We start from the raw sequence: 11,979 nt of genomic DNA, 5'->3' as shown, positions 1-11,979 counted from the left end.
ATTTCTTCCCAAATCTCACAAAGGAAGGGAAATTTCGAGTTTGGTAGAAGATAACTCTTGTAATGTATGATATGACCCAAGAAGCATGGGATTATATTTATTATCCTTTTCTCCTTCGTTATTTGTTTTGCACTCAAAACTGAAACTACACCAATTTGAATTTTTTTCGAATTAAACACAGAAATGCAGTAAATTTTTTTTTTGTGTGGTGTGTTTTCCACATGGTGATGTACAGAACTCTAAGTGTTAAGAGAAAGAATTAAGCTTGTTGCAGATAGGTTCATGAGTCAAAACAAGAACAAAGAGGAAGAAGAGGTAGTAGATGAAGAGACTTTTCAGGAAAGAAACTTTTCTCAGCTTCATTTTCATTTTCGACTAAAATAGGCAATTAATATGGTGCACCTAAGCACTGCCACCTCAGCATTGTCTAGAAGTAGTGCACAAATTATTATAGAGTAATTATCACTACTCATTAACTGAATGATTACTCTCTCTTAACACTTATATACATTTGGCAACCAAATGATCCTCTAAAGAAACAAATGTGTCTAATGAAAAAAAAAAAGGAATTGATGCCAATACATTTTTCAGAGATCCGAGCAGCCTCGTCGCAGAGATAGCAAAGACAACCATAAACATTGTTTTTTCTTAGAAACTTCAATTAAAAATAGGGACATTCTACAGAAATCACATTGAGTATCAATTTATACAAAGATCATCCTTAAAAAAAATTTGTTGCAATCAACAACATAGACTCGCTATTTCATTAAAAATTTTCGGTGTTGCTGTAAAGATCAAACATCAAGTATATTAGATAGATGACTCTTAGTAGATGTCAGGTGAGGTCAATTAACCTTAATTAAAAAGTACGCATTGCATCAAACAATAATTTAAACGCGGTTTATGTATATATGGTAATCAAATGTGGCTTTTAAAAGGGGATTTTCCAATTTTAAGGCTGGTTTCAAAGAGGAAGAGTTCAATGCGGCCCAGAAAGCCCAGCCCACAAAATAAATTAAGGAAATATGGAAAGCTTTAAGGTCCGGTTTTGATCTCGGATTCCTCTTCACTCTCAGTCCTCATCATCATCATCGAGAGCCAAGCAACAGCAGCGATCAATGGCGGAGAAACCCACAGAGATCAGCAGCTCGAAGATGTTCAATGGCTACAACAAGAGATACAAGCATTTCAGCCCAACCCTCAACTGCTCCATGACCTTCTCCATCTACTTTCCCCCTTCTCCCCCTTCCCAAAAAACCCCAGTAAAGATTTCTCAATCCATCCATTTTGATCGATTTTTGCTCTATTTTGATCTGGGTTTTTGATATGATCATCGTTTGCAGGTTCTTTACTGGTTATCTGGGCTCACTTGCACTGATGAGAACTTTATCATGAAGTCTGGGGCTCAAAGGGCTGCTGCTGCTCATGGCGTTGCTTTGATTGCTCCTGATACATCTCCAAGTAATTTATCAGATTTTTATGTTTTTTTTTGCAAATGGGTTTTGATAGAACTGTTGGTAGTTACTGTTTTCCTTTTTTTTCCTTTGGATCGATGCAGGGGGGCTTAATGTTGAAGGAGAAGCAGATAGCTGGGATTTTGGTGTAGGTATGGAATTTATTAGTTTGATTTTTGGTTAATGACCAGTATCAGTTATCAGTAGAATCGAGTTTGCTTCACTATGCAAGGACTAACCTTGAATATTCCATGACACACGCTATTAAAATGAACTGAACTCTCTCTTAGAACTTAATCTCGCTCCTGTGTAGATGCTAAATTGAAGTTAGTGACATAGAACAATGCTGTTGAGATCATGCTTAAGGTTCTAAGCTATTGAATTATGTTATTGATTTTATACGCTTTATCTTACATTGCTACTACCTTTCTCTGTGAGAAAAATTGTCAATATGTTAATTTTATACATTAGGCATTATATAGCCAATTCTTTTTTTAATCGAAGTTGCAGCGTGCACTTGGTTCTCGGAAGCGTGTTTGCTTTATGAATCTGCACCATGGAATGATATATAATGGTCCTTTAATCTTCACCATGGGGTCATGACTAAAAAGGTCACTACTCTGTTAATGTAGTACTTAAAAACCAATTCTTTTTAATCGAAGCTTTTAGCCTATAGACACTAAAAACTCAAAAGACAATCAGAATTATTCTTTATGTTTAAATATAGAATAACAGGATAATAAATTTGAAAAATGTGTCACTCTACTGGGTATCATGAACGGTGCCTGTGAATGGTATGTTGGAATTAGTGACCTTTTTTGAGCTTTGGTGGATTTATATCATTATATGCTCAATGATCTCCACTTGTTTGTATGTCTTTGTTTTTTAAGGAAAAAATTTTCTTAACAAACCTAAAAAATTTCCTAACAAACCTGTGGCACTTCTTCCCTGGTACCATGTAATGATGTAATCAAGAGCAATTCTCACTCTTGTAAGTAGTGTACTTACCAGCCTCCAATGACATGCCTAAACACTTTTATTCTCCCCTATTTACATTCTCAATTAGACATATCTCTAACTTCTTCGTATCAATGCCAAAACGGTAAACATTTCTTCTTCTTTTTTGTACAAACTTTTTTTTCTTAAATCCTATTTTTAGCATGTTATAAGTGATCTAGCGTCCCTTTATCCAACATCTGTAGATATTTTTTTTCCTCGGTTTTCTAATATTATAGCCCATAAAGCATGTTTCTAAGCTGTCTTGTAAAGGATATCAGAGTATGCATGATTTATAAAGTATATAGCTGGCCCTCTTCGAATTCTTGTCTTTTGCATGCTGACCTTATTTCTTAGATTATGTACCATGACATTTTTTAAGTTTTATGTGGCCTGTCTTTTAAAGTCTTGTCTTTTGCATGCTGACCTTATTTCTTAGATTATGTACCATGACATTTTTTTAAGTTTTATGTCGCCTGTATTTTAACTTATATTTGATTTATGTCTTTCTAGAGACTAGACATGCTCAACATGGTTAGCTACTTGGTTAATTACCAGGCCATTCTCTGCAGATAAAATTGAGTTTGTTGAAATAAAATTCTTTAGATTTTTGTCAATACATCATTTCATGTAGCTTGTCCATTTTTGCGCATTGATGTTTCTATTCTAATGCCTGCAAGATCCAATTGGCTTAAATATAACACTAATAAAGTCATAAATTTGGTTCGAAGCTCTAAATGTCAAGAGACTATACAAGTATCTCTGTGTGCTTTCAGACAGTTCTCATAGTTGTACAGGACGGTGGAAGACAATTCAACCAGACTTTTGTCCTGGCAAAAGGAAGTATGTTTTTGGAGGATAAATAATACTGTTCCAATGATCCACAGGGTAGAGGATACTATCTTCCATTAAGTAAAATATGTCTTGGGCGGCTGCAGTCAACATGCTGTGTACACCCACCCCCCCCCCCCCCCCCAAAAAAAAAAAAAAAAAAAAGAAAAAAGAAAAAATCCTCTTCAAGATGAGCATGTCGAATGTACTATAACGATCTCTCAGTGTTGTGGTACGAGCAGAAAATCAGTCCTCTTCAACTCCCAAAGGGCAACACATAGCCTTTTGGGTGTGCTTTCTGACAACATTGTACCGATTCATGTTGGGAGGGTGCAGAACTTTTGTACAAATGGGAATGCCATCGAATGTAGTCATATACCCATAAATATCAATACAGCGTATAGCCATTTGAACTTGAGCATTAGGGGTTTGATTTTTCGGACCTTAGCATTAAGGATTTGGTTTCTGCAAACTTTTCAATCCTTAAGGACAACACAAATGTTTGTTATGAGCGAGGTTACCTAGACACTTCATCTGGGCTCCCATATTCATGTCCGACACTTCACATTCTTGAGTATATATACATAGATGCATTTATTTAGACGTGTACTCAATTATATAATTCATGTTTAAAACACTCGTTATACACTTCTTGGGCATATAACTTACACTTCACCTCAAATTTCCGCAACTCATTGGACTGGGGTCAGATTCATCTTATCCCATAAGTATGATTTTGAAGGATCATTTTGATTCTAGTTCAAAAGAGAGTGGGTTTTCAATTTAATTTGCTCAATAAAATGTATATAAATTGCTATAGGGATTTCAGTTCTCATTACATGTGAATGGGGAAAAAAATATTGATCTTTATAAATTATTAAATTCAGTATGTGTAAATATATGTAGAAATTGTCATATCCCATATTAGCACTGGTGTTCGTGTCAGCACCCGCACGGGCCGCACCCATACCTGTGCAACATAGGTTATGAAAGATTTTCAATGGATAAATTTAACCCTACCTTACTGAAAGGTGCTGCTTCAGTTTCTGATGATCTCTGCAGCATCTAGTGAAAGGAAGAACTCCAAGACAAGTCTGACATACAAATAGGAAAAGAAACAAACTGGCTCTTCAAAATCTATAACTCAAGGTTTTTCTGGCCTAAGTTCTACGAAGTCTTAGTTTTATGAGACTTTCTGGGAAAATAACTTAAATTTGTTAGCTTCTAATTGTGTACTTTAATCATTAAGCAATGTCCATGTTGGACACATCTCTGACACTCACATCTTGGACACTCCTTAGAGACATATTGGACGCAAAATCATTAATGTATCTCAATTTTATAACATGTTTTCTTCCTCAAGAGCCTAACTTTTTATCAATCACTTCTCAGACACATTTGCTGCATTGTTATATGCATCTTTCTGTACAAATTGCACATGTTAAAACATGAATTCTCTTCCATTTTAGAGCCTAGGTCTTTGTATAGAAGTAGTGATCTATCAAATTCAAGCATTATACTTGTTCTTGGATAAGAAGTGATGTCAAATTAATTATCTCCGTTGGAGATGAAGAGCAATAATCCTATTAGTTCAATGTAAATTTATGTTCTATGGCGAGTTAACGTTATATTTTTCTTGCTACCGATATTACCAAAAATAATGAAAAAAAACTCTTCCTCATTACGATGTCTTGGCCATGTCATAACCAACAGGATGATAATTTATACTTTTCTATTTGATTTATCCCAGTCTTCTTGTCTGTGCTGTATCAAATAGTCGTCGATGGTATCATTTTGAAACCATACTGCAGTCTGCTTCTCAGAACTGCACTTGTTCATGAATAGCTAATGGGGAATTATGAAGGTTATACATGCTAAAATTTGACTCTCAGCTAGTTGTGAGTTACGATTTTATTGTCCAGACCATAGAAGTCGGGGACATGCGATGCTATAGTGAACCACGACCTGGATTCAATCGTTCCCAATTCACAATGGAACACGAACTGATTCACCAACTCGGGCAAACTGATTTAGAATTCATATAATAACTCTTTTAAGCAACGAAAAAGGTGAAAAATTAAACAAATAAAATATACACACCTTAATTGCAACATGATTCTCAAGGTTCTTTTCCCATTATTGATACCAACTAACATATTACTTAAATCTGCCTCTGGTGAAACCTCTGATCTCGACCTTTAAGAACCGAACCTTAAATGTATAACGTTCCATGGCGTACCATATAAGCCTACCCCCTAATACCTGATTCCTAATGAGTGGAGTACCATGCTCCCATACCCGTCCCGTGAACCGGAACGAACTGGGTTCCATGCAACTGTGGTCCATGCTAAAATGTCAATCCTTTAGGAATTGGTGTTAGTTAAAGTGTTTTGCGACAAAGGATACTTCAGAAATCATATGCATCAAGAAACCATGCTAGTTCTAAAAGAAACAAGATTATGATTAGTATATGAATCATTTATATATCCCAAGATAAGTAAATTTATTTGTCATAAAACTTGAAATATGAAGTTTTTATTTACTCCCTTTTTATTGAAGGTGCATCTGCTTGCTTCTATTTTCACATTCTGTTGCCTCTGTTCTTCTTTTTCCGATAATTGTCTAATCGAGAAAGATGAGATTGCTGCTCGAGTTTAACTCTGGATTTGATCATAGTCTGGATTTCCCTGTAATGTGCGTAATAAAATTTGGAATATATCTGTAGCTGTTGTGTGTTGATTAGGTAACGCCAGTCTTTTATTGTCTCTACCAGGAGCTGGATTTTATCTAAACGCTAAAGTTGATAAGTGGAAGAACTGGAGAATGTATGACTATGTTGTGAAGGAATTACCAAAACTTATCAGCGAAACCTTCGAACAACTTGACACATCACGAGCTTCCATTTTTGGGCATTCAATGGGTGGGCATGGAGCACTTACAATCTATTTGAAGAACCTTGACAAGTACAAGGTGCTTTGTTCTGTTTAAATTTCTTAGTCCTGCAAATTAATCTGCTAACCGTCTGATAAACTTTGTATTTGCTTACATGTCAAAATTTTTTTGATGAAAAAACTTCTCATAACTTGCCCCCTTTTTTAGTCAGCATCTGCCTTTTCGCCTATTGTCAATCCTATAAACTGCCCTTGGGGGAAGAAAGCTTTCTCAAACTATTTAGGGGACAACAAGTCAGACTGGGAGGTAAGCTTACTATGATAACTTTCTCTTTTGAGGGTTTAGTTCCATCAGAAATGTATCCAACATTTTGCTCATATAATTACTGATACTTAATTATTGATTTCAGGAGTATGATGCCACCTGCCTGATTGCAAAGTACAACAAAATCTCAACTCCTATCCTAATTGACCAGGTAAGAATAATTGCAGTATCAATATTTTACACATATTTGCATGTAAATGATTTGCGTTTGCAGTAAGCTATTATTTTACAAATCAAGTCTATTGATAGTCCGACATTTTTGTTGTTAAATCTTTAAACTTGTCCCATATTCACAAGTCTTTGTGCCTTCTTAACTGATATACAAACCATCCTTTGTCTTGAAAGCTGCCTTCTCCTCATTCAAAGGTCAGATGTGAATCTGGTGGTAATGAGTCCTCAAATCAACTTCTTGATAACAACTTGAACCCTCAAAATTATCCAATATATCTTCTAGCCAAGGAATGAGAATTGGTATACGACTGTAATCTTGTCATTGGCTTTACTGTCAATAGGTGGTCCTCCGACTACCATTATTTTCCGGGCTTAGCGAAGTGGGAACAGCTATTGGACTCCTACATTTCTAAATCATCCTTTTCTCAACAAGTCTTCTATCTGGTCTTGTAAGAAAGTATTCTCCTTTTGACTCATTCTGTAATATGGCAGGTCTGGTGGCCTTCCTTCAGGTAGTAGGTTTATTTGGTTCTCTTAGCAGCCAGAAAGCAACTTTTCAGCATTCTTCTATATTATATGTTTAGTGTGTGTGTGATATGAGGTGGTGTTAATTTAGCCAAATGAGATACTAAGAGTTACGGTAGGGTGAGGCACACAATGCTAGTCACATCATAGAAGGTGAGCCTCATCACTCCTATCTATTGAGTGTTTATTTTGCTAAATGAGGTGGCGACTCATATCCACTATAGAGAGACACAAGCACGCCAGTGCACACACATATATTTATATTTAGGGGTATTAACATGAAACCCCTTCATATTGCCACTTATTAGCGTGCGCATGCAGACGTGTTTAAGGATGATTGTCATGAACGCCCCTTCAAGTTTACACTTATTAGCGCGTGCTCACACATACAAGCATGTCTAAGGATAATTGTCATGAATCTCCTTCATGTTTGGCTATTTATGAGAAATCTCCTAACATTATTATAGGACCCCCTGTTTTTAATTGTACTGTCAAGTTTTATTTAAACCACGTGCAAGGCACGTGCATGTTTATTTCTCTCAATCATCCTCCAATAGTCCCTTGCTTTCTCAAACTGTTATAGAACCCATCTATTATTTCTTCAAATCAAACCAAGCTGGTGACAAACTTTTGTAGTTTCTTAAACAAGTCAAAGTTTCTAAGAATCTCTTCCAATGATTTTGTTTGGGTTTATTTTGGTGCAATTTTAGGTCTGTGTTCGTCCTATGAAGAAGGCTGTTGGTGGTTATTCTTTTGTTTTATTCATTTTGAAAGTTTTGTTAGACTTCCGTACATTGTTATTTATGGATGGTGTCCACTGTAAGACTAAAAGGATATTCTTCGTTTTATTTCCCAAAGAAAAATGATTTTGTTCATGAACAATACATGCTCGCTAAAATGTTTGAATGAACTTTAGTTAAGAAGACACTTGCATTTCATTATTCTTAAATAATGTACAAAATCAAACATGAGAAAAAGATAGAAGTCTCATTAATTTGGATGATTAGCCCAGTTGCATGTAATTTGTTGGGCCTTATAATTAACCTCAAACTACCAGTTGTTTCAAAATACTATCATTTATGCATAAAAAGTAAAAATATAAACTGTGTAAATGTGGATGATAGATTGTACAGCATTGACTAAATTTGTCAACCCAAATAATTAAGTCGGAAAGCAGAAACTACAGCACAAATATGTCTTCTTTCTCTAACAAGTAAAATATACTTCCCTCGGAATAAAAACATCACACATAGAAGCCTGGAGACTCGTGTATTTCACTTTAAAGTTAAGCTCTTGCTGGTTTAAATTGAAATAAGGAAAGGAAATTTTGTTAAGAAGAAGAATAAAGAGGGCAGTTTAGGGAAGTAAATTTTCATATGACATACACATGCTCTTTTAAGGAGAGCTTAACAGTAAATTAATGGCTGGGGGTTCTATAATAGAAAAATTAACAGTAGGGGATTTCGTAGTGGCCAAACATGAAGGGTGTTTCATGGTAATTACCCTTTATCTAATACAAACACCAGTTTAAGTCAACTATTCTTTCTCCAAATATTCAGGATTATGTCCATGGTTTCTATGAAATGGAATAACTTTAGTACATTGATTTCTCAAAACTCAAAAGTTACCTTCTTTTCACATATTTGGTTAATGAAACAACCATCTCATTTCCTATACTCTCGCCTCACGAAGATAAAAATAGGGGAAATCTCACAAAAAAACGCAAGAAATTTGGCCTATTTTGAGATTAACTCCCAACAAGTTTGGAAATATCATTTAACCTCCAAAACTTTTTCAAATAACCCCTAAAAGTTGGGGGTCATTTGAAAATAGATGGAGGAAAATGCAAAAGTTTTGAGGGTTAAGTTATATTTTCAAACTTTTGGGGTTATCACAAAATGACCAAAACTTCTTGGGGGTTCTATGAAATTTACCCAGATGCATTATACAACTTTCTACTTCTCCATATTCCCACATCATTCGATCATCATGAAACTTACGATGCTGTGGCTGATGACAGGGCGGGGACGACAAGTTTCTGTCAGATCAGCTTCTTCCACGAAACTTGGAGGATGCCTGCAAGAAAGCAGGTGCTCCTGTAACCCTCAGGATGCAGCCTGGCTACGATCATTCCTACTATTTCATTGCGACCTTCATCGATGATCACATTCGCCACCATGCTGAAGCACTCAAGTCACTATGAATTGTGCACAAGAAATTCTCATCATTATATAACGTTGTATTGTGTCAAGTTGGGAGTGTGGAGTAGTATTTGGTGAATCTATTATGTTCCTTGCACCTAATATCTAGACTCTAGAATGGATCATGTTTGTCAAGTCTTCATCTGCTTCCTATTTCATATGCTTTTTGGAGAATAAAAAGTATAATCATCAATGCCCCACAAATTTCGGAGTTCTCGTGCGGTGGGAGAGCGTTTAACGTGATATAAAATTAGAGGGTTCAAGGTGATATAAAACTGTGACCGATCACAACTTTAAAGTTTTGATATAATGGGCGGGGATTTTAACATGATAAAAAACTTATTTGCTTATATTTCCCATGCGTGCTATGAGTGAGACGTATGCAGGTGCAAAGGTGGAAAAGGTTGTTGATGGGAGATTGGTTCCATTCATTACTTGCACCGTGATGGGCTTACATGCAACTTTGTTAATATTTGGTTCCACGTGTTTTACTTGGACAAGAAAAAGCTTACTTCTGATCTTTTTTCTAACTAGACTCAAGGAGGTGGCCAAACATCACCTAGACTTGACTCAACTGGATCCAATTTGAGTTTGTATGCTCATTAGCTTTCGTATTTTTTTGCCTAATTCAAAGTCTATCCAATGATTTCATCAACAGTTAAACCCTCTTTGATAACTGGTTAAATAATTACAATTTGAGGATTTATTATAGTTTGCTGTGAAAAATTGATTGGTAGATTTCTTATGATTTTCTTTGGTTGTTGGCCTTTTATTTTAAGGAGCATCTCAAATTGTCAAATTTTCAGATGCGGCTTTCATACCATACTCATTTACTTTACTGCTTTTTGGCTTAGTTGTTGATAAACAATAAATTTATTATAGTTATAAAAAATATGTTGACATTGAAATCGTTTTGTATTGATAAATTGTCTCAGAATATATAAACACTTGATGGTTCACTTAACAACTTGGGCATATGAATTGGTATTTAATCAAATTAATACAATACTAATTCAATTTTTTCCTTCAAGGGGTTATACGAAATTAAAATAATATATTGCAGAAACTTATCCTTTTTTGGTTGCTAGCATGTCTTATTCCAAGTATACATTGATGTAATTTATTATAATAAATTTTAATTAGACGTTATACGCATCTTGTTGAATAATTTAAAGCAATTTGATTTTCTAACTAACGTCACATACACCAACTTATCTCATTAGAAATCACTATTGTTTGATAATAAAAAGGGGGATATGACGCGATGCAAGTTGCATGATCTTGTAGCCATTGGAAAAATACTGTTCTCAGCAGTTTAGCACTTTATCATGTAAAAATATAAAAAATTGCCATACTTGTAGCATATATTTAATCAACATGAGAAGCAGAGTTATTGTAATTGCCTAAACTTAAAGTTTTTTTCTGATTTTTTTTTTTATTTGAGAATTCATGCCAAACTCTCCAGTACAAACTTTTAGAGAACATTCTCTGTATGAAAAAAAAGTATATTTACATGAAATGAATACATTTCTTATAAAATGTATCATATGGAGTACGTGCAAAATTTTCACACCATTTCTAACGGATTTTTTCTTATGTTTCCAATCATGAACAATTTTTCAAAACCGACTGAAATTTTTTTTTTTTTTCAAAACCGACTGTTTTTTTTTTATTTATCAAAATCGACCCGGTTTTGTGATTAGCAGGCTAATCACTATCCTAAATAGTCGGGGTTGGCAACCCCGACTATTTAGGATAGTGATTAACCTGCTAATCACCCTTTAATTAGGGTTTAACACCCTCCTAAATAGTCGGGGTTGCCAACCCCGACTATTTAGGATAGTGATTAGCAGCCTAATCACAAAACCGGGTCGATTTTGATAAATAAAAAAAAAAACAGTCGGTTTTGAAAAAAAAAAAAAAAATCAGTCCGTTTTGAAAAATTGTTCTTCCAATCATTGGTTTCTAATAATCAAAGCTCTATTACTTTGTCATCACTAGACATTTTTCCCTTCACGTCAATCAAAGAGGAAAGCAATATTTAACAAATATAATAATAGATAAACCTTGAATTTACACAAAAACCCAAGATGAATGTCCCTTTCTTCCTATTTGGAATATATCTACATCTTAATCATCAAACAGTAATTGATAAACGTCCTTGAATTTAATCACAACTTTTGGATTGAAATAACAGAAAAAATGATCATAATATTGAATGGGTCAAATCACTGCATGAATTCTTCCAAGTTTCAACATCTCAAAGGCAGGCTACCAAATTCTCCTTCTAAAAGAAAATAAAAAAAATGTTAATAGATTACGTAGCGAAATTAAAAGCTTTCTTAATATAACGTTTTGATTGCGTTCTAAACCATTGAAACTCAAGCAAATTTACCTAAAATTCAACACGGATTTAGACCTAACTCGTCTGTAATGGGCCAACTTAATTACCTAATTTTGACACGTACGATGATATATAGATTCAATCAAAAGCACTCAAATGTTAGGCTATATATTCAATTTTAAAATCTTGTATTTCTATTTTCTATTATGTATTTCGATTTCGAAGAGCTTAATGCATTCAA

At 34.7% G+C, this 11,979-nt stretch overlaps 1 protein-coding gene across 2 annotated transcripts; it reads left to right on the top strand.

Annotated features, from left to right (window-relative positions):
* LOC109848933 (S-formylglutathione hydrolase-like) lies at positions 1,052–9,539 on the top strand. 2 transcript variants are annotated; one of them, XM_020418665.1, is made up of 7 exons: positions 1,052–1,262; positions 1,344–1,461; positions 1,559–1,606; positions 6,055–6,251; positions 6,381–6,479; positions 6,583–6,648; positions 7,010–7,126. In XM_020418665.1, the coding sequence occupies exons 1-7, from the start codon at positions 1,119–1,121 to the stop codon at positions 7,079–7,081; spliced, it is 744 nt and encodes a 247-aa protein (XP_020274254.1). In that variant the 5' UTR covers positions 1,052–1,118; the 3' UTR covers positions 7,082–7,126. The 2 variants fall into 2 exon arrangements, with proteins under 2 accessions (XP_020274254.1, XP_020274253.1); XM_020418664.1 differs by lacking the exon at positions 7,010–7,126 and adding an exon at positions 9,214–9,539 and having other exon boundaries at positions 1,054–1,262.

Source organism: Asparagus officinalis, chromosome 7, assembly GCF_001876935.1.
Source record: "Asparagus officinalis chromosome 7, Aspof.V1, whole genome shotgun sequence".
Lineage (NCBI taxonomy): Eukaryota > Viridiplantae > Streptophyta > Magnoliopsida > Asparagales > Asparagaceae > Asparagus > Asparagus officinalis.
This window is presented reverse-complemented; position numbering and strand designations above follow the sequence as displayed.